Genomic DNA, 22,461 nt, shown 5'->3' on the forward strand with positions numbered 1-22,461 from the left:
ACTCTGACTCTTCAATAGCACCTTTGTTCATCATAGTTTTATGACAAGTTTTGTTTGCTGAATCTTGTTTTCCATTTAATTTTTTGTTGACCTGTTAGTTATTTTTTTTTGTCATTCCTTCTTTATAAGGATTGTTGACTGTCCTCATATCATTTACAATACCAAAACAAAATTAATTTGATTATTTTAAATACAATGTATATATGTGAACAATTGTCATGCTCCCCAAACTTTTCATCATGTCACAAGTTTAGTGTGGTTTCAAAAAAAATTACTTGGTAAATAATGGTGGAAGGGAAATAACTCTGTTTGGTATTGAGGTATAAATCCAACTTTCTCTGAAATAATATTCTTTTATGATAGAACAGGAAGATAACAAAAAATATCCTCCTATATTTGGTTATTTTAGTTTAAAAGTATTATTTAATCTGTAGATTTGAGTTATTTGTCTGCCAGCTTGTTGGTGTTAGATTTCTGATGTGTAGTACAATGTACAAGCAGGATTTATTTTTCTGAAAATATATCTGATTTAAAAATATTCTTTTTGTAATCAGGCAGAAAACTTGACCGTGATAGAGCAAGATGAATTCCATGCAGTGGGCTATTGTCCGTTTACCCCAGACCACAATTCCACAGCAATCTTGACAAAGGATAAAATGTACTATAGTGGCACAGTGTTAGATATACAAGGCAGAGATAAAGCTATTTATAGACCAATGGGGAGCAGACCTTTAAGGACAAAACAATATAACTCTAAATGGTTAAATGGTAAGAAATGAACCAGTTGTTTAGAAAACATATTTAAGGGGAGCAAAAAAACTATGAAACTGTAAAAGTAGAATTTGTTGATAATTAACATTTGTTTTATTTTGTTGAAATGAATCTGAAATTGATATAAAACCATAACTTATTTTATCATGCTGATATGTATCTTGAATTAACTTCATCGTAAATGCTTAAAATATTAATGGTACTTTGAATTTAATTTGCAGTTTTCAATATATTTAAAAATAATTCAATTTTGGATGTAACACGTCTTCTGATTGGGTGACGTTATTTTGTTTTTAGCCCATAGACATAATTTAGTCATGTGAATGTGACGCCATCAAAGTTTTTTACAGTTAAAAATGGAATTTAAAATTAAATTATTAGAAATGACTGTAATATTTTTTCTGTCTATTTGAAATAACATAAAAAATGTTGTGCACACTGTTAAATAACCTGCTACGCACATTATTCAGTGTGCAAATTTTTTATGTTATTTCTTCATAGACAGAAAAAATATTACAGTCATTCCTTAAATAAATATGGTATTTGAGTATCGCAGCAGTCGAGATATTGTTATATGTCAACTGTTTCTTGCTTTTTCCCCACAGATCCAGATTTTGTCTCAGCTTATGAGGTTGATGATCACATCTACTTTTTCTACAGGGAAGTTGCTGTTGAATATATCAATTGTGGAAAGGTATATAAGATTAAGTCTTGCACAATGACAATTAAAAAAGAAATAAAGATTACTTGTCTTGTATAGTTTCATTTGAAAAATTTACTTCCAACATGGTCTACAAAAGAAGAAGGCCTTGCTTACTACATTGAATATACAAAAAAAAATGATTTCTAAAACCAATAGACATCTATAGGTGAAAGCACAGTCTTCCAACAAACAATACAAAAGACAGCAATGTCCAGCTCTAACATTTAAATCAATTTAGTTGAGACTATAATGTGTATCAAATATCTTCCATCATCATCAAAATCTCTAAATGACAAACTTGCATGTTACCTTTTAGTAGAAGCGATGGAGAATTAATTCACTGAAAATTATCACCTGAAATTATTTGGAATAACCATATGAATAGATATAGGAAGATGAAGTATGAGTGCCAATGAGACAACTCTCCATCCATTCACAATTTGTGAAAGTAAACATCATAGGTCAAAGTACGACTTTCAACACAGAGCATTGACTCACGCCGAACAGCAAGCTATAAAGGGCCTAAAAATGACTTGTGTAAAACGGTGAAAACCAACCGTCTAATCTATATCAGAAACAAGAAACAAGAAACACTTATGAACCCCATTAACAAAAGACCTCTTCTTGCTTGCTTTTCTTTATCTATATATTTTTTTGAAGGGCTTCAAGAAAGGTGTAACCTTAACTATGTAAGGAGATAGAAATCATCCTTTCTTCAGTTTGAAAATTGTTACTTTTTCCATATTTTATCAGGCTGTATTGAAGGATATATAAAATTGAAAAATATGGCTGCTTTGAACATAAATGTCAATTCTATATTTCTATTTTCAGAGAATCTATTCCCGTGTGGCAAGAGTTTGTAAGGTATGAACATTATTTGTCATTACTATCTTTATACTAGTTTTTTTCTTGTTAAACAAATAGCTCTATTTAAAATTAAACACAATCTAATTGATACAAATGTATGGTGACTAGGTGAATAATAGACTAAGTTGTTATAGATATAAGAGTTTTGCTGCACCAAATGGTATTACCATTATGCTAAATATGCAAGGACCACTTGTAACTTTGACCTTGACATTATTTTATAATAACTTTAAGTCGCCAACTATTTGAATATTTTTGTATAATTGATAATTCACTCATGTTATTTTACTGAACATTTCAAAAACTATTTTCCAGAGTGATAAAGGAGGAGATTTGTTATTTGAAGACAATTGGACCACATTCAATAAGGCCAGGATGAATTGTTCTATACCAGGGAAATATCCATTTTATTTTGACCAAATACAGAGTACCTATTTTCTAGAATCTGGAACTGAAAAATATTTCTTTGCAATTTTCACTACATCAGAGTAAGTTATTGTGTTTTATTTATAATCATACTCTCAGTTATCCAATATACAAATGTTCAAATCATAAAAAAAGTCATCTAGAGGTCAACATAGTCTTCAACAATTGACTAGTGTCTATAATATATGTCAAGTTATAAATTGCCCAGTCTACAAAAGAATGAAATAAACTAATAGACTGTATTAAAGCTAGCTCTTCAAGGAACGACAAAATACCCAAAATCTCATTAATATAACAAGACATCCACTGACTTGGAACAGGTACACGGACATGTGGTGGGATAAACTTTGTTTTAAGTTCTCAACCCTCCCCCTTATAATCTGGATTAGTAGAATAACAAAAGGTAAAATAAAATCAGCACAGGGAAAGCACCTTACTCTGAAATAAAGGTACTATAAATAACAAATCAAAAGTACAAATAAAACAACTAAGAATTCTCACTTTTGCTGAAAGCTTATTTACAAAATCTAACATGCTGGTGTGAGTTCATGCCTATCATATATTAATAAAGACTGTGAAACAGCTAAAGCAATGTCATAAACAGTTCAGGAAGACACAATTTTGTGTAAACAGTTCAGGATTTCAATGCAGATAAACCAAAGAAATATTTTAGTCATGTTTAAAACTATAAGACTTCAACGGTCCAACGATTTACAGAAAAGAGCGACGATTTACAGAAAAGAGCCGAAAAGAACCGAAAAGGACCAAAAAGAACCGAAAAGGACCGAAAAGAACCGAAAAGAGCATACATATAATTTAATTATTATTTAAAGTTTAAAAATGTATATATATACACCAATTCGCTCCCCCCTCGTTATAAAGAAATGTATATTTCAAATTAAGATTGTACATTTATATGGATATGTAGACTAACTAAAAAGTTAGATTTTCCTGTATCAGATTCTTAATTCAATTTACGGACTTTTCCTTGACGAATTCAAATCCTTGACAGGTTTAACGTGTCAAAGTAACAATATGTTTTCATTTACATGTAATATGTAATACACATACACACACACAAAAGGAACGAAATATTCGTATTTATTCTATATCTCCTGTAAAGTTTTCCGTCATGTTTTAAACGATATTTTGTTATATTTTGTTTTGTCCGATTGTCCGAATGTCCGTGTTTTATATATTCACTGATGAATGGAATACATTCCAAAACTGAAAAATATAAGGAACTGTTGTAATGTTTGAAATGAATAAGCGACCAAGATTGAACAAAATAATGACACTTTACTTATGAATATAATTCACGTAGAACGATAGTTGACAGTAATGAATTAATATCTTTTATTTTCTTGTCTGTTCTATGTTTTCTATTCCATAAGATAGGCATCCGACCCTACCTATGATTTTTCACATGTACAGTAAGTTATAAGGCCACACTTAAAAATATTTTGGTTTGCCCAAACCCTACCCAAAGGTTGAGACAATGGGTAGGTAGGTAGGCATTTTCTTTTTCTTTTTTCAAAAAAAGAAATTGAAGTATCAGATGTTTATTAGTCTTCATGTCTATTGGATTAAAAAAAAACTTCTTCAAATCAGGACAATAAAAGAATTGAGTAGGCAGCTTTTTTCTGGGTAGGTAGCGTTTGGGCAAAAAAAACTATTATTTATTATGGCCTAATATGTAGTCCTGTCGCAGTATAAGTTTTCAAAACATAATAATAATCTTTTGTGAACAATATCTTTTTATTTATAATAGACTTATATAATTTTGCAATTTGCTAATTTTCTTCCATTACAAAAAAAATCGATCTCCTTTTCGGTTCTTTTCGGTCCTTTTCGGTTCTTTTTGGTCCTTTTCGGTCCTTTTCGGTTCTTTTCTGTAAATCGTCGCTCTTTTCTGTAAGTCGTCGAAACCGACTTCAAGACTCAATGATGGAACTGCAACATCACAAATTTTTTTTACAGAAATAGTATAGCAGGATCAGCTGTGTGTATATACAACATGACATCATTTACTAATGTATTTGATGGGGCTTACAAATACCAGGAGAATGTGAGATCTGCCTGGATGAGAGACACTAGTGAAAAACCTTTATCGGTAGGTAGCAGGAAAGATAGAACAACACTCCATTTGTATGAATTATGAAAGCAGTTTTGTTATTTTTCTATGAAATATATAACTCAACATTATGGGAACATTTTCTCATTTTTATCTCCCCATATAAAACCTAAAAAATCATTATGATAACATTGCAACTTAATATTAAATGAAGTATTTCTGTAGAGTTTGTTCCATTTCAAGAGTTAGCATGAACAGAGATAGAACATTAAGTCAAAATTATTTTACTGTGAGAAACCCAAATATTCACTGTCATTAGTATATGAAAAAGGAGATCCACAAAAACTAGTGTAATTCCTCTTTGACGATACAAAACATGACATAAATAATGTGAGTATATATGTAAATTGTAGTGTCCAGATGATAGCGGTACTGATAAAAGGTCACCTGATGATCCGGGATTACGCAAGTCTTCACTACAGATAATGCAAGCACAGAAATACCAATTGATGGATGATGCCATACAACCTCACACTCTAGATCCACTTGTGTTTGGGCAAAATGAAAGGTGAGATTTTCTAACAGGAGTCTATAGACTAAAGATATCTTTTCTGAGTGTATAAGGAATAAAGTTTATTACACAAGGAGGGATTTTTAAATAAGTGAGATTAGAAAACATATGCTGTAAAATACATTTTCCATAGATTGAATATTAGAAAAAAAAACCTTGGCTGAATGTTCTTTCTTAATTTAATATCAGAAAAATGCAAAAGTTTTTTTCTTGTAGGTGGACACATTTAGTTGTTGACAGTGTCAAGGGCAAAGGCCAACAATACCATGTGATCTTCTTGGCTACTGTTGATGGTTATATAAGGAAAATGGCATATTTACCTCAGCTTAACTCGTCCTGTCTCATAGAAGAACATAAGATTGTACCTAATGGGGATCATAAACCTGTCAAAAATTTGAGGATATCAGAAGATAAGGTAGGTTCCTCAGCTTAACTCGTCCTGTCTCATAGAAGAACATAAGATTGTACCTAATGAGGATCATAAACCTGTCAAAAATCTGAGGATATCAGAAGATAAGGTAGGTATCTCAACTTAACTCATCCTGTCTCATAGAAGAACATAAGATTGTACCTAATGGAGATCACAAACCTGTCAAAAATCTGAGGATATCAGAAGATAAGGTAGGTATCTCAACTTAACTCATCCTGTCTCATAGAAGAACATAAGATTGTACCTAAAGGGGATCATAAACCTGTCAAATCTGAGGATATCAGAAGATAAGGTAGGTACCTCAGCTTAACTCGTCCTGTCTCATAGAAGAACACAAGATTGTACCTAATGGGGATCACAAACCTGTCAAAAATCTGAGGATATCAGAAGATAAGGTAGGTATCTCAGCTTAACTCGTCCTGTCTCATAGAAGAACATAAGATTGTACCTAAAGGGGATTATAAACCTGTCAAAAATCTGAGGATATCAGAAGATAAGGTAGGTACCTCAGCTTAACTCATCCTGTCTCATAGAAGAACATAAGATTGTACCTAAAGGGGATTATAAACCTGTCAAAAATCTGAGGATATCAGAAGATAAGGTAGGTACCTCAGCTTAACTCGTCCTGTCTCATAGAAGAACATAAGATTGTACCTAATGGAGATCACAAACCTGTCAAAAATCTGAGGATATCAGAAGATAAGGTAGGTATCTCAACTTAACTCATCCTGTCTCATAGAAGAACATAAGATTGTACCTAATGGGGATCACAAACCTGTCAAAAATCTGAGGATATCAGAAGATAAGGTAGGTCACAATACCACAGGTCTAAGAGCACCAGTTTAGTGTGTATCCAACATTCAGCTCACCCATAAGCAGCACCTCCACTTCTAGTGAATAGATTTCATTTCATTGACAGAATATTCATTTCTTGAAGCAGTTACACAGTTTTTATTGAAATTTAAAAAAAAAAAATCCACGGTTGGGAGTGCATTAAAGAGACAAGAAATGTTTTAACTTCCAAGCAAATACTCCAATGTAACAAAAGTAATTGAAAAGTCACTTATGCTATCATGGGAAAAAAGGCAGTGTAATGTCATTACTTTAAAATTGTATATAATTGAAAATATGCTCAAGTACAAATTAATTTCAAATTAAAAACATGCAATTGGAATTACAGTTTTAACAAACCCAGTTCGGAAGTTAATACAGATTTTACAAGAATGTATCGATAGTTGAATTAACAATTGAAATGTTTTATTATGCAGGGTGCAGTGTATGTAACAGTGACTGGGAAAATCATAAAGATACCAGTACAAAGGTGTGACAGATTTACTGATCAAGAGTGAGTATTTATACTTTTAATATGTTTTTTTTTTAATTTTCTACACCAACCTTTTTTTCCATTTGTTTTTTTACATGGAATGATGGTTTTGCAATAATCACAATCACAATCTCTGCTGTTAATGATAGTCCTGAAAAAAAAATCACTATCAAAATGTGATTGACTTAAGCCTAAGATGATCATAGGGGACTTATAATATGTGTGCAAGGTCTAAGTGTATAAAAAAAATTATATATGATGTTAGTATTCCTTGTATAAGTAGTATAAGATGTAAAGTCTAAGCTACAGAATAAAGATATCAACTAGAAACTTGATTATTGAAACTATTTACATTTCAGTCTGTGTAAAAATTCCATGGATCCATACTGTGGTTGGAACAAGGCTTCCAGTAAATGTACAACTGCTCCAGATAATGACCCCTCCATACACTACTGGATGCAAGACATCATATCCTGTCCAATAGTGGAACATCCTATAGATGGGATGTGGTCAGAATGGTCATCCTGGGAAACATGCCAGCAGACGGTTCCAGATCCTTCAGCAGGAGATTGCCTTTGTAGAACAAGATCATGTGACAATCCTAAACCTGCTTTTGGCGGGAAATCCTGTGTAGGATCAGTGGTTGAAGTTACCAATTGTACAGGTACACATCACCTTAAAAAAAGGATTTGTTACATGAATTGTAGAAAGAAACTATTAGGTCTTGACCATTTTTAAGAAAAATGCTTTAAAGCAGTTCATAAGAAGACACATTAATATGTTTAAAATACAGTGAAACCTGTCCAAACCGAACACCCACGGGACTTTGCGTTTTGTTCGGTTTTCACAGGTGTTCGGATTGTAGAGGTAAACGGAAGTCGACACCAAAATAATGTTGGCATTTACAATTACTGACAAGGGATAATAGGTGTACCAACAGACGACAGTTTATTTATGTGTTGATGTAGATGTAAATGTAAAAATAAAAGAAGATAAAGATAGACGTATTGCTACATTTTTGTTTACAAATCAAACGCCACTCCGTCAATCACGCTCGTCGTTGGAAGATGTCCGACGTGGGGCGATTTTGCTTTTCATAATTATTTTCTCATCCGTTAATTCACTGACCAATTCAGATTCACAGTCACTTTCAAATGACGATTCCGTAGTTAAATCGGGAACGTCATTGTACACATGAGTTCTCGGACTAAACTGGTCACCCCCTGATTCATACTTCGGCACACGATAACAGTGTAACAAAAGCAGGGATCCAGTTTATTCTCGGTATTTATCGTTTCTAAAAAGCCAACGGAAGTTTTCGGGAGCATTCCAATCAAATACATACGGCCTCTAAAGGGAATTCAGCAATCGAAATCCATTGATGTTGTTGTGTTGCACAACTTCTTAATCCAGTGAAAGGCTTTTAAACTATTATTTAATTAAACAGTTTAGCTACAGAATGGCAGTTACGAGTTTTTGGCCTTAATTATTTGAGTAAAGTGCATTTAATTAATCTGAGGGAAAGTTCGTATCATTATCGGCGATGGTGGTACCTGACCAGTTCAAAGTTTCTTTACCATAAAATCACTTTATACATGGACACAGACATGCTTATTAGTTTGTAATAACAACTCACAAGTTCATTAAACCTCAAATACCCTCGGGAATACTCTGACATCATGTGTTTGTTTAATTAAATCATGCAAATAATTAATTATATTGTTTTGTGTTGATTGGTATTGATCGATTTTGACAGGTAATTTTTAGATACAAATTCAATAACGAGCCTTCAAAAAGCGTTCGGAGTTCGGTGTTGACAGGATTCGGTTTATTCAGGTTACATTTACGTTAATTGATAGGGAAATTTTGTGGGACTTTGAAAATTGTTCGGTTTAAACTGAAATTCGGTTTTATCAGGGTTCGGTTTACCCAGGTTTCACTGAACATCTTTTTCCCATATGTCATAGTTTGACATAGTGAAGAATGTCATTTTACGTTAGCAACGCCATTAACTCCCCTGTAACTGTATTGTATGCTCTGAAAGATAATTAAAAATCCCCTACAATGATACAAAGCAGGGTTAAAGATTATTTCTTGTGACAGAATTCATGCTGATTATATTTTTATTATTTTTTTGAATAAAAGATAAGTATAACACCAAAGCAAAAGAAATAATGATACTGAGAACAATGTAAAATATGTGTTACAGAAACAATCAGTAAAATTATTATGTAGGTGTGAGTGATGATCTCATTAGCAGAAATAAACCATCTCTGTTATGTTTTATCCTTTCTTTATAGCACATGGCCAGTGGACAGCTTGGACTGCTTGGTCTAAGTGTTCTATAACCTGTGGACACAATGGAACAAGATCTCGGAACCGTTACTGTAGTAATCCTCCTCCTAGATATATGGGCAGAGATTGTATAGGGTCTGACAGAGATGAGGGTTATTGTCCAGGTAACCCTAGTTGTCCAGGTAAGATCCTCTCTGGAATTGAAATAGTGCAGAGATTGTGCAAAATCTAACAGATCTTTGGGTTAATGTTCAGGTAGAAAAAATAGCATGGATACTTTGTTGGCCGTCTGAAAATTTGGCAATATCATAGTTTGGTATTATAAAGCAACATATTATTTCCCATAGAATGTAAAAAAAAGTCAGTACAATATTCTATCACATTGCTCTAATGCAAATATAAATCCATGTTATCAATGTCATCAGAGACAAAAAATATTTCTTTCACATTTTTTCAAGCTTTGGTTTACAGTACACTCATCATAGAAACCAGGCTTAATATTTTGAAAGGGTTATTGCAATCAAAATTGTGAATATTAACCCTCTTAGAACATATTTTACACTCGAACACTCTAACAATATAGAAGTCTACTCTTGACAATATTCAACTATTTGCAAGTAATAACCCTAAATTATTGATTAAACATTCGCTGTCTTAAATATAAAAAGTAAAATTACAAAAATACTGAACTACGAGGAAAAATTCAAAATGGAAAGTCCCTAATTAAATGGCAAAATAAAATGATAAAACACATCAAACAAATGGACAACAACTGTCATATTCCTGACTTGGTACAGGCATTTTCTTATGTAGAAAATGGTAGATTAGACCTGGTTTTATAGCAAGCTAGACCTCTCACTTCAGTGACTTATATGACAATCTTAAAGCATGTTGTTTTTTAGAACCACCTGTTGATGGTAGATGGACAGTTTGGTCACCATGGGGTGACTGTACAGCTGATTGTAATGGTGGAATACAAACACGGATACGTCGGTGTAGTCAACCACCACCCTCCCCCAAGGGAAGACCTTGTGAGGGTAATACTCAAGAATGGAGGATGTGCAATACTCTTCATTGTCAAGGTATGTATGCTTTCAGCATTTCTATCTGTATGTTTGTCAACTGTATGTTAAATGTAAATTTCAAATTATTTTATTTTGAAAATTATAGAATTATTCATTTTAAAAGTTATTTCAATTATTGTTTGTCTGATATATAAGAAAGATTGATGCTTAAAATATAAAGTATGTAGATTTAATACTTATCACAGTTTGATGTTTTTTTGACATTTTTGAAGAATGCATGAAATCACAATGTTCACAAAAAATTGTCATGTTCAACAAGTATGTTTTATAGTATTTCATATTCCTAGAATGCATGGAACACACAAATTTTAGTACATGTAATCTAATTTACTTTTGATTTCAGAGATACGTAAGAAATTATTAAGTATTTCTCTCTCACTCCAAACTATTTTGGTCAACATGAATTATATTTGATGCTAATGCATCTTTGTGGTGCATTAAAAATAGCCCTGTAATTTATACACCCATATATTGTTAAAATTGAGAATGGAAATGGTGAATGTGTAAAAGAGACAACAACCCTGACCAAAGGGCAGAAAATGTATATCAATATTCATTTAGGGCCAAGTGGTAACTTTTAAAATTCTTCTTAAAATGCAAGACATCCATCCAATAGACCACTTTCGAGTTCATCCGTCACCGGCAAAAACTCGTCAATTATGCACGCCTTTATGACGTCATTTACCAGATAGAGGGGCTCGCCTGTATCCCTGCACTATTTACGTTCATCAAGCGTCTTAGTGATCGTCTTTGTGCAGGATAAACTAGAAATAATGGTTGCTCTGTAGGTACTTACTGACAATTCCCTAATGACAGCAGTGTTGATTGTCAATTTTGAGAATTCAATTTGCCGATTAATTCGTACAATATAGAATTATAGTTTTCCAACCACTCGCTCAGCATTGGAAGGAAGTGACGACGCCCCTAAACGCACAAATGACGGTGATAAAGGGGCGTATAATTGACGAGTTTTTTCCGGTGACGGATGAACTCGAAAGTGGTCTATTCAGACACACCATTAAACCAGTAATTCGTAATTTTTCTGCTTCCAAATATTTTAATGAACAATTGTATAACCATATGAATACCTAGCATGCTAGGATGTAAATTAACAATGATTTACCTCAGTTGGAATTAATGCAACTCTAAATTTGTAATAGGAAGTAAATAACAACAAAATTTTTAAAAAATATAACAACTTTTAATTATTATTTTAAAAATATGAAAATGTGGTATGATTGCCAATGAGATAACTCTCCACCAGAAACAAAAGGATGTAGAAGTTAACAACTATAGGTCACTAAGTGATTAGTCAGACACAGTTTAGACACTGAGCATGATGATTTCATGACAGAATACACGTTTGTGGTCACTGCATGACACTAGCTTTCTATGTACTTTTCAGAATTAGAAAAATATGCACCATGGACCAATTGGATCAAAACAAATTCAACTTCCAGTGGACATTTTGAACAAAGATTCCGTTATATGTGTAAAGCAAATGTTCCCGATGTCAGTATGATAAAAACAAGTTATGTGAAAACTCATACAAGATTTTGTTTTAAAAATGATGGGACGTGTCACAAAGCAGGTGAGCTTAGAAATACTATAGACCCATTTTATGCTCCACTAAGTCGAGCAGTTAGAAGTATGTGCAAATACAGGAGACAATTTTTCCGAGATTATTGCAAGTGTCGAACGTTAGGGATATTTTTAGTTTGTTCCAAGTGTCGTCATAGATAGTCCCAGTTTAACATCTAATACAATCACTGCCAAAGAGTATTCATCATTATAATAGCAAACAGCATTGTGTGGTTCAGCCATTTTGTATACAGAAAATTTGCATTGTGTGTTTCCGTCATCGTAACCATAGCAATTAGTATGTGACTTCGTCAACATGGATGTGTGGAATACTAAAATATATAACAGCACATGTGGAATGTGGATTCTTGCTCTTCCACCTTTAAAATATAGACTCACAGAATGCGGGTTCATTCTTGTTACCATAGCAACATTTCCTTAGCAACAGCATGATGTATATTAACACCACTTCTGTATTACTTTTTGTTTTGTTTATTTGTACTATACTATAAGTAGTTATAAGGGCTGGTCCCTGATATTTTTAAAGCTAGTATATTTTGATTTTAATTATATGTACCTATGAGGATGTTTTAATTAAGTACAAGATATCTGGATATATGTACTGATTATATACGGTGAAGTTTGTAATTTTTCTTATTTTTATCAATTGTTTTTAGTACTTCACAAATCTTTAGTTTAAATGAATTGAATCGATTACTAAAATTTTTAACATTATTCATATAAATTTGAGATCAAAGAACTTTGTATATTCATTGAAAATGTTCATCACTGACGGTATTCCTTGTAACGTCTGCTTATCAAAACTTCCAGAACTGAGCATGAATCCAAATCCAAATATTGTTATGTTGTCATGCCAATCTCTTGTTATTTCTTCTTTATGTAGTACAATGTAATCATATATATATTTTTCTCCTAAAATATTTCTTGCATATTATTATATTAATCTAATGAAAGATCCTGTTTGACTTTCTTTAAGACTCTCGAATCATTCATAGCCCAGTGTCAGATCCAGAAATTTTAGAATTTTTAGGGATGCCACTGACTGCCTTAGAGGGGACCCAATCCAGTGATTCCCTATTTAATCAACAAAATGTTTACAATGAAAAAGAAGGAAAGGGGGCCCTGGGCCCTAACCTTAAATCCGCATCTGTAACCAAAATACAGAACCATCTTAAAAAGATTTGCATAAACTCAATAATGTTAAAACAACTATAAAACGTATGCTGCAATGTTTCTTGAATTAAGTAACCAAAAGCATTTAAAAATTAAATTCTGAACATATGCATGGAATATGTAAATAAAAGCTAATTTGATTTTTGCATAAGAGATTATTGGTTTTGTCGGACCTGATTGAATTCCACTAGAGACGAAATGTATATGTTATTCTCAGTTTTTAATGCAGTTGCATTGTTAGTGTCATCAATATTATTGCATTATATTGCATTGATATTAAGTTTTCAATAATGTGATTACTGGTAGATACATTTCCACTGTTATTTGTTTTACTCTTAGATTAATATCCATTTATTTGATATGTTAAAGGTTGTCTCCCTAGAGTATAGGTGTTCATTAGCTGGTACCCTCACCTTCTGGCAGGGATTTACTTTGATATGGATACTTTACATATTTACTTTTGATAAAAGGATGTATTTTCTTTAAATCTGTGGTTATCTTCCAAATGCAGTGGTGTTCCTCACCTGGAATACGCATCCCTTCTAATGAACTTTTTTGCTGGTTGAAACATATGAAACTATTACCTAGTTTTTTCCAATATTAAGTTTATGTCTTGTTAGAAGATATTGAGACAGGAATGCTTAGTTATTGTCCTTGGCTACAATATTTTAGCTTTAAGTAAATAAAGTTATTAAACAGTCTTTTTCATCTTTCTACAAAGCAGGCAAGACATAATTCTGTATTATTAGGTATAATTATTTCATTGATTAAATCAAAGGGATGCTTTTTATAATCAACTACTCACAGTAAATTTAATTATTCCATACTTGATACATTTGAGCAATGTTGAAAATGGCATTTTTTATATTCTACAAATATTTTAATCAGTGCTAATATTGTACAGATGTAAATATAAGATTTATTTATATTTTTGCATTTGTTTTTTTATTTTTACATTTATAAAAATGTTATATATATAGTGCCTTGTACATTTGTAGCGTTTAATTTTCTATTAGAAATTCAAGGAATGCAGAAAAGAATCTAAGTTTACTTATACTCAAAGAATCAAAGGTTTTTCATTTTATTTGAAGATTTTCCCATTGTGAATCTCTCTTATTGATTGTAATAGATTTTATATAAGTTTACTCATTGTTGGCACAGAAAGAAGACAAAAGCAGTGTTTTTGAAAGAATATTGGTATGATTTCATTATGTAATTCCAATACCAATTTGACTAAATAAGGACCACTTTGCAATTTTTCAATCCAAAAATGTAAAAAGTGTTAGATTATCAAAATGACCGGTTGGTCCATCAAGTAAATCTTTTAACAAAAGAAAAATTCTAAATTATGTAGAGTTTTTATTTATAAGCTCTATCTCTCCTTTGTTGTGAGGGTAACTAGACCTAGTTCTGGGGAATAAATAGTTAAAGCAAAAATAAAGGTTAAAAACTGTTATGTCCTAAATAATGTAAGATAGAGTCATTTTGTAATTGATGGGATCCACGGTGCACACAAGGGGAAAGGGGGAAATTACATATAGGTTAATTTAGATGATAAGACTTTAAACATGCTTAAGTTAAGCAAGGGAATTAAAAGGGGAAGTAACTCCAAAAAATTAACAAGAATTTATATGCAAGGAAGAATTTATAAAATTAAATGTATGCTTAACTGATGATGTTCTAGAAGAATTCATAAAAGTTGTATGTAAATAGATGTACTTTCAAAAAGACTGTACAATTGTGTGTTTGTAGCTAATGATCTATGTTGTATATAAAGCCTTTCTAAGAATCAAATCACCGTAACAGTTCATTTCAGACAAAGTTGGTAATGATTGTATGACATGTATGTATATTTAGTAATATTTATTTGCATATATTTGATGATTTTTGTAGAGACTATAAGTGACAGCCTTGTCTTATGATATTAATGCAAACCAAAACAATAAAAAATGTGACTTATTAACCTTCATGATTTAGTACATGCCTTACCTTACTGTTTGAATAGTTTCAACTTCTGTAAAATTCAGAAATTATTGCGAGGTTTTTATTAATGCTAATAAAATGACTGAGTGAGTATCACAATATTAAGAACTTGAATTCTTCTCTCTGATACATATATCTGTTCGCAGATTTTCCTGACATCGCAAATATGTATCTCGCATTTTGTACATTTTTCAAAAATCGCAATAATAATTGCACACAATAATTTCTGACAGTAGATTTATCAATTGAATAAGGTGGAACTGTCAGAAAAATATTGAATAGTTATTAAGGTATTACAGTTTGATTAAGAAAAATTAGATCATGCTAGAATTGACAAATTCCTTAAATATTCAACTATAAAGACAACACACTGAAAATGGTCCAGGAACATGCTGCTTCGCTGAATGAACACTGAACTCTCCTCTTTTAATTTTGATTTTAGAAGATTTGAAGAATGGATATCAGTTCAGTAAAAACTACTGGACTTTAAGATAGAACTATCACAAACATCAAAAACACAGGGATACTTAAACCAGTACCAAACATTACCTAATGAAAAAAAAAGTATAATTGGTGAAAAAAAGGCATTAACAATAAATATATCAAGCATGCGGACCTTCACTCTAATATTGATGGCTGTATGTCAATATAAAAATAATTATCCACCAGAATTAAATAAAGTGAACATACAGTAAGCAATTATATTATACTGTACAGCCTTCAACAATGAGAAAAACCATATGTATTGTCAGGTTTAAAAGGACTGTACATGAAAAACAATTCAAACTAACAGCCTAATTTATAACTAAGGAATTTACAATAACCAATATGACAGACATGAGCCTACAACAACCACTGGTGACTTACAGGGTCTGTAAAACAAACAAATATGTGATATGATTTTTAATGTCACAGGAATGCCATATGGAATTTTCTTGGAATATTTTTCTTTTTGTCTATAATGCATTCTTGTCCTGTTAGAAATAGCAAGGAACATAACAAAAGATGGTGTATGGTCGTCTTGGCAACCATGGTTAGACTGTTCTAAAGATTGTGGAGAAGGAACTCAACACAGGAAGAGATCATGTGATAATCCTCAGCCAATGGGTTTGGGAGTAGACTGCTCAGGTCATGACGTAGAAGCTAGACAATGTAACATACATTCTTGCCAAGGTAATTCATTAAATTTCAATCTTGAAGAATTTTGATACAAAAAATACAAACAGGCAAATTAAGATTCGTGAATACAATTTTTAGAATCTGTGAAAAAAGAGGATATCGGAGTTATACCTATTTATCATCCTGAGATGTACCAAACATAAACTTTCTTCAATGTTTATAGATTCTTCTGCTTACAAAATTTTTTTTGTGTAACAATTTTTTTATACATTTTTCATACTGATAATTCATTGCGTTTCTCCTATCAGTACACACAGTATTTATTTTTGAAGGTGTATGGGGATGTTGGTCAGAATATTCTGTATGTTCAGCTACATGTGGACATGGAAGTCATGTTAGGGTGAGAAGATGTGACAGTTCTGTTCAAGGAACGAAATTTATTAAACCGTGCATAGGACATGACACTGATTACAAGCCATGCACAACTCCCCTTTGTAATGGTAAGAGCATACAATATAGTACAACCATACAATACAGAATTAATCCATTCAGCTGATTGTGTCATTATTCCCTGAGACATCAGAGTAATCTCGGACTAGGTCAAGATATGACAAAAAAACAAAATGACATCCAAAATCCAAGCAATAATGCACCACAGTGTATTGCTTATGAAACGAGATTGGTGCAAACATCAACATAGAGTTTCAAACATCAACATTAAATACCAACCATTAACCAATCAAACAATTTTAATTCTTGTTCAGTGTCAGTTCTTTATTTTCACCATATAAACTGTAATCTCTATATAAATTAGTTGGAGAATTCTAACCTTCCAGGATTAATTCTTACTGAGCTGACAGAATGTTCCTCTTTTTAGTATCAGCTGGTTGGCATCTTTGGTCTGAATGGACAGTGTGTGGTGTAGAAGATTTACAATATCGACACAGACAGTGTCAAATGACAGATCCCTCAAATGAGGAATGTCAAGGTCATAGAATAGAGAATAGAAATTGTGAATATGTACCTTTCAGTAAGTATGAATTTGGATACAATTGAAAATGTGAAAGGCTGTAGTTTTATCAGTAAAATTCATTACAATGGTAAATTATTGAAGTAATATATATTTTTTTTCATTATGTCAAATGAGTCTGTTTACATTGTGCATTATATTGCTTACTAAATGAACAATTTCTCAAAAATAAAATTGGTTTTGCAATAAATGATACAACAATAACTGTATCCATTAGTCTCAAGTGTTGAACTGTAAGAGTACATGTATTTTTTTTAATTTTTAGTTAAGGTGGTACCAAACACCTTGACTAAAGTTTATTTGGCTTTTTAATTTTCATAAACTTTGGTCAAAATATTTACTTTAACCCTTTGACCAAAAAATAAAAAATAAACAAAACACTTGTAAAAAAAAATCATTTATAGATATTATATTGCAGTTTGACAAACACTGATTTTGATTATCAAGAAGCTTAATATTAACAATAGAACAGGATTATAACATTTAGCTGATTTTTACATAGTTATCTCCCTGTAGTGTTATGCACCACCTGAATTCTTGCTTATTAAATATTATTTTTCTATATTTTAGGAATTGGTGTAGCACGTGTTAAAGAACAAGAAGAGACGGAGAAAAGTTACTCTTTGTTAAACCTGATTGTTGTTGCATCAGGGTCTTTTATATTTGGTATTATGTTGACTATTGGGTTATATTTATGTGTTAAAAGTTGTCGCAGCTTTAGAAAATTTGATTTAGAAAAAGAAAGAAAGAAAAATGAACAGCTCAATAATGGAAAAAGGAAATCAATGTCATCACAGCTTAGTTTAGATTTTTTGACAGTGAATAACAAAGTGTTTGATGTAAGCTCTTTGCAGATCTCAAAACAAGATAAATTTGTATCAAGTAAGAATTCATTGAACTCTTTAAAGAGAAAGGAAGCAATGCATTCAGATTTGCAGTTTATTGACGGGTAATATTTACAATCATTGATCATGTGATTCTCATTTTACTTTGCACGGTTTGTTTAATTCATATTCTATATTTAGGAAGGGGTTTTCCTTATGAGAAGTGTAAACATCTGAAAAGATTTATTTTTTTCAATGTATTGTTATACAATTACTGCAGAAATTTTCAGAACCAATAATAGTAAAGAGAACAGGAATTACTTAGATTTAAACAACTATTGGTCATTGTTTGGTCTCAATCAATGTATACAACCAATACTATATAATCAGGCAAAATGGGGATTTTTTTTTTACTACAAAACAGGCATTTCTTCCTATATATTAATGATCAAATAGATGAGTGCTTAGTTTATTTCATGTAGTCACACTAAAAAACATGTGGTAAATATATTTATGTTTTTCATTTTACTTGTAATTTGTTTAATATTCTCATGATATTTTTAAATAACTTGACCAAACAGTTGATAAAGATTAAAAGACAATGAGAGCACATCTTTTAACCAAGTCTGAAAACATGCAGATTATGAAAATCTTTTTGAACAAATTAAGAATATCAATAGGCTTATTGATATGAATAAAATGGTTATTCTGATGACTGTTACTAAAAATAGAATTATTTACATATGAACCACCCTGGTTGACAGAATATGTAAAATACAGCAGTAAGTTGTTTGAAATGGAATTCTTGTCATAACAGAGGGGATTTCAACAATATGTCTTCTAATTTTGTGCCTTTGTCTTGGACCAGATTAAGTGATTTGTCATTGGTTATGTAACATTTATGTATATAAGAAAAAAATATTTATGATTTTAGTTTTTTAATAATATTGTGTATATTATTTTTGGATTTATAAGATTTGCTGTACTTTTATTTAATATTTAATTTAACATTTGTTTATAGTGGATTGGGAAACAAGTTTTGCAACTTATATTAACCTTTTTCCACTTTGCGGGTGGGAGCGCTGCCTTGTAGCGGCATTAGCCTGCTCTTTTTCGAAATCTACAAGGGTGTCTTTAACGTGCAAGAGATATGGCTCTGTCTTAACACGGGTCAGCCATTTATCGTCCCTTTCCAACCGACTATCATCATTTCCTCAAGACCATACTGGCAAATGGTGTCAAGAGACAGCCGAAAATTCAGTCCCTTAAATTTTCATCCAGGAACAGAATTCTAACCTGGAACCTCTGTGTTAGTAGTGTTAGTTAGATGCACTAAACTCTACACCAAGGCTTTCTAATATCTAATAGTCTGATAATCATTTACTGTAAGCCATGAAAAGATTTAAATACCATAGCACACAGTACACAATACATGTAATAACTAACTACTTTTAAGAATTCAATCAACAGGTCAAAATGATTCTTGTTGCATAATTTTTTTTAAATCAGAATCATGCCTAGACTTGCTTACAACATGAATATCAGGAAACATCTATTTCAAAAGTATTATGAATTATTTTCATATAAAAATGATATGTTCTTATTATTCTGGCTACTAAGGAGTTATTGCACTTTATAGTCAATTTTTAACCATTTCTCGTAAATCTTAGTAATCTTTTAGAAAAATCTTCTCCTCTGAAACTACTGGGACAAATTAAAACAAACTTGGCCACTATCATCATTGGAGTATTTAGTTTAAAAATTGTGTCCTGTAACCCAGCATACCAACCAAGATGGCCCCCACAGCTAAAAACATAGGGGTAACAGGGGCGGATGCAGGAATTTTCGAAAGGGGGGGTGCTAACCCAGGGCAAAGGGGGGGTGCAAAACATATGTCCCCATACAAATGCATTGATCGGCAAAAATAAAGGGGGGGTGCGCACCCCCGGAACCCCCCCTCTGGATCCGCCACTGGGTAAAATGCAGTTTTTGGCTTAAAACTCAAAAACCAAAACATTAAGAGCAAGTCTGACATGGGGGTAAAAGGTTTTTCAGGTCAAGATCTATCTGCCTTGAAATTTTCAGATGAATCAGACAACCCGTTGTTAGATTACTGCCCCTGAATTGGTACTTTTAAGAAAACTGCTGTTTTTGGCTATTATCTTGTTTTTACTATAAATAGGGATAAACTGTAAACAGCAATAATGTACAGCAAAGTAAGACCTAAAAATAAGTCAGCATGACTAAAATGGTCAATTGACCCCCTAGGGATTAATTGCCCTTTTTAGTAATTTTTTTAAAATTTTCATAAAATTTGTAAATTTTCACTAACATTTTCCACTGAATCTATTGGCCAAGTTCATTATAGATAGAGATAATTCTAAGCAGCAAGAATGTTTAGAAAAGTAAGATCTACAAACACATCCCCATCACCAAAACACAATTTTGTCATAAATCCATCTGTGTCCTTTGTTTAATATGCACATAGACCAAGGTTAGCGACACAGGCTCTTTGGAGCCTCTAGTTGTATATTGTTCATGAATTATCACAGAAACGTTTGTATATACATATGTATCATAAGTTGTGAATAGTTTCATATTTCTATTTAAATAAACAATGCACAATTGAGATTTGCTTTGTATCATACCAGAAAACAATTTTAACATGAATTTTATGGTATCAGACTTTTTTGTATCTTTTGAACGGCAACATCATTTTGGGTGATGAGCAGTGATTATTCTATATACCACACAGCTTACAATCCCTAGAGGATGATAGAGCAGATTGTTAACCTGAGAAAACATTGTCAACCCAGACAGAGCCAAGGTAGACAATATTCTTTCAAAGGATAACAATCTGCAATATCATAAATGTATTATTGAGATCTAACTGTTTTTACTGTTCCTTTTAACCAAAACTGTCTAATGACTAATTATAGAAGGTATTGCCCTTAGATGACGATTTTTCTGGATTTCTGTAATGCCATAGTCTAATGACAGGTTGTCTGTGCATTAAAGTTAAAACGAATGAGAGGATTTGATGTTGATTAGTATTGACTTCCAGTTGGATGATGTCTTACTAAGTATGTGTCTGTTGAAATTGTTTATCCAGTTTTCAACATCTTTGGTCATGCTATCCCATACAAGTCGATCTTTTTCTAGTTGGAAAGTGCCTTCACAGACCTTTCCCATGTCATTTATATGTCTCTCAAGAATTTTATAATACAGGTTCTTGTAGGACTAATTGTTTCACATCCTCTTGGTTTATGTTGATCAATCTATAGTATGCCATCTTCAAGTATTATCCTATTATAGTGGTTGAAGAACCAGATGTTTTATGGCCATCGTTTTTTTGGTGTTTTTTTATGTCCTTGGACCCACTTTAAACGTTCTTTCTATGTGTCCTTCTACTGTGACGATTCTTGCCAGCCATTTACTTGAGTGGTAAGTATCCAGCAATTGTCTTCGACATTGATAAATGGTCGTATCACTTGGTGAAGATTACTTTCAAGCATTCAGTAAAAATGCCTTTCAAGTAATGTTTTCCAAGCAATCGTAGTAACCTTTCCGAGAGTAACATTGACAAACAATAAGCATTACCAAAGCGCCATGGAAAGTCGAAAATATGATTGACAACGACAAGTTTAATGAAAAAGATAGTCAAACAATAGTCTACAAAACACAATATAGATAATTGAAGACTGAGCAGTAAACACCCCCATCAAAATCTGAGTCTGACTCTCAGGCGTACAGAAAATGTGAGCTGCTCCTGTTCCACATGTGGCACCTGTCGTGTTGGTCATGTTAGTACATACATTGTAACCTTGTTATACGTCTTACTCGATATGTCATACACGGGAGAGGTGATGGGGATAGTAGTAACACTATTTTGAACATATCCGCTATCATTTGTGAAACGACCTGAAATCACCCCCAGTTTTTGATGGGGTTCGTGTTGCTTAGTCTTAGTTTTCTATGTTGTCTACTATATAATTTGACGTCTGTTTGTCTTTTTTTCTTTTTAAGCCATGGCGTTGTTAGTTTATTTTCCATCGACGAGCTTGACTGTCCCTCTGGTATCTGTCGCCCTTCCATAACGGTCAAACAACTCTAAAATTTACGAAGGGATGCTTTCAACTTTACTACTTGGAAAACTTGATTATAAAGCTTCCTTGTGAGCAGCA

General features: G+C 32.2%; 1 protein-coding gene across 5 annotated transcripts in view; it reads left to right on the forward strand.

The window, feature by feature from the left end:
• Positions 1 to 20,095, forward strand: part of LOC134706991 (semaphorin-5A-like) — a 93,338-nt gene extending 73,243 nt beyond the window's left edge. For all 5 annotated transcript variants that reach the window (XM_063566407.1, XM_063566409.1, XM_063566406.1 and 2 more), the window contains 16 exons: positions 555 to 768; positions 1,377 to 1,465; positions 2,306 to 2,338; positions 2,657 to 2,829; positions 4,748 to 4,880; positions 5,255 to 5,409; positions 5,629 to 5,827; positions 7,111 to 7,187; positions 7,526 to 7,830; positions 9,467 to 9,643; positions 10,364 to 10,543; positions 11,952 to 12,137; positions 16,286 to 16,477; positions 16,756 to 16,923; positions 17,301 to 17,453; positions 18,024 to 20,095. In XM_063566407.1, the coding sequence (XP_063422477.1) occupies positions 555 to 768; positions 1,377 to 1,465; positions 2,306 to 2,338; positions 2,657 to 2,829; positions 4,748 to 4,880; positions 5,255 to 5,409; positions 5,629 to 5,827; positions 7,111 to 7,187; positions 7,526 to 7,830; positions 9,467 to 9,643; positions 10,364 to 10,543; positions 11,952 to 12,137; positions 16,286 to 16,477; positions 16,756 to 16,923; positions 17,301 to 17,453; positions 18,024 to 18,406 (2,817 nt within the window). In that variant the 3' untranslated portion in view covers positions 18,407 to 20,095. The remainder of the gene's footprint in view (positions 1 to 554; positions 769 to 1,376; positions 1,466 to 2,305; positions 2,339 to 2,656; positions 2,830 to 4,747; positions 4,881 to 5,254; positions 5,410 to 5,628; positions 5,828 to 7,110; positions 7,188 to 7,525; positions 7,831 to 9,466; positions 9,644 to 10,363; positions 10,544 to 11,951; positions 12,138 to 16,285; positions 16,478 to 16,755; positions 16,924 to 17,300; positions 17,454 to 18,023) is intronic.
• Positions 20,096 to 22,461: the final 2,366 nt, after the last annotated feature.

The sequence above is a fragment of the Mytilus trossulus genome, chromosome 2, assembly GCF_036588685.1.
Source record: "Mytilus trossulus isolate FHL-02 chromosome 2, PNRI_Mtr1.1.1.hap1, whole genome shotgun sequence".
NCBI classification, from domain to species: domain Eukaryota; kingdom Metazoa; phylum Mollusca; class Bivalvia; order Mytilida; family Mytilidae; genus Mytilus; species Mytilus trossulus.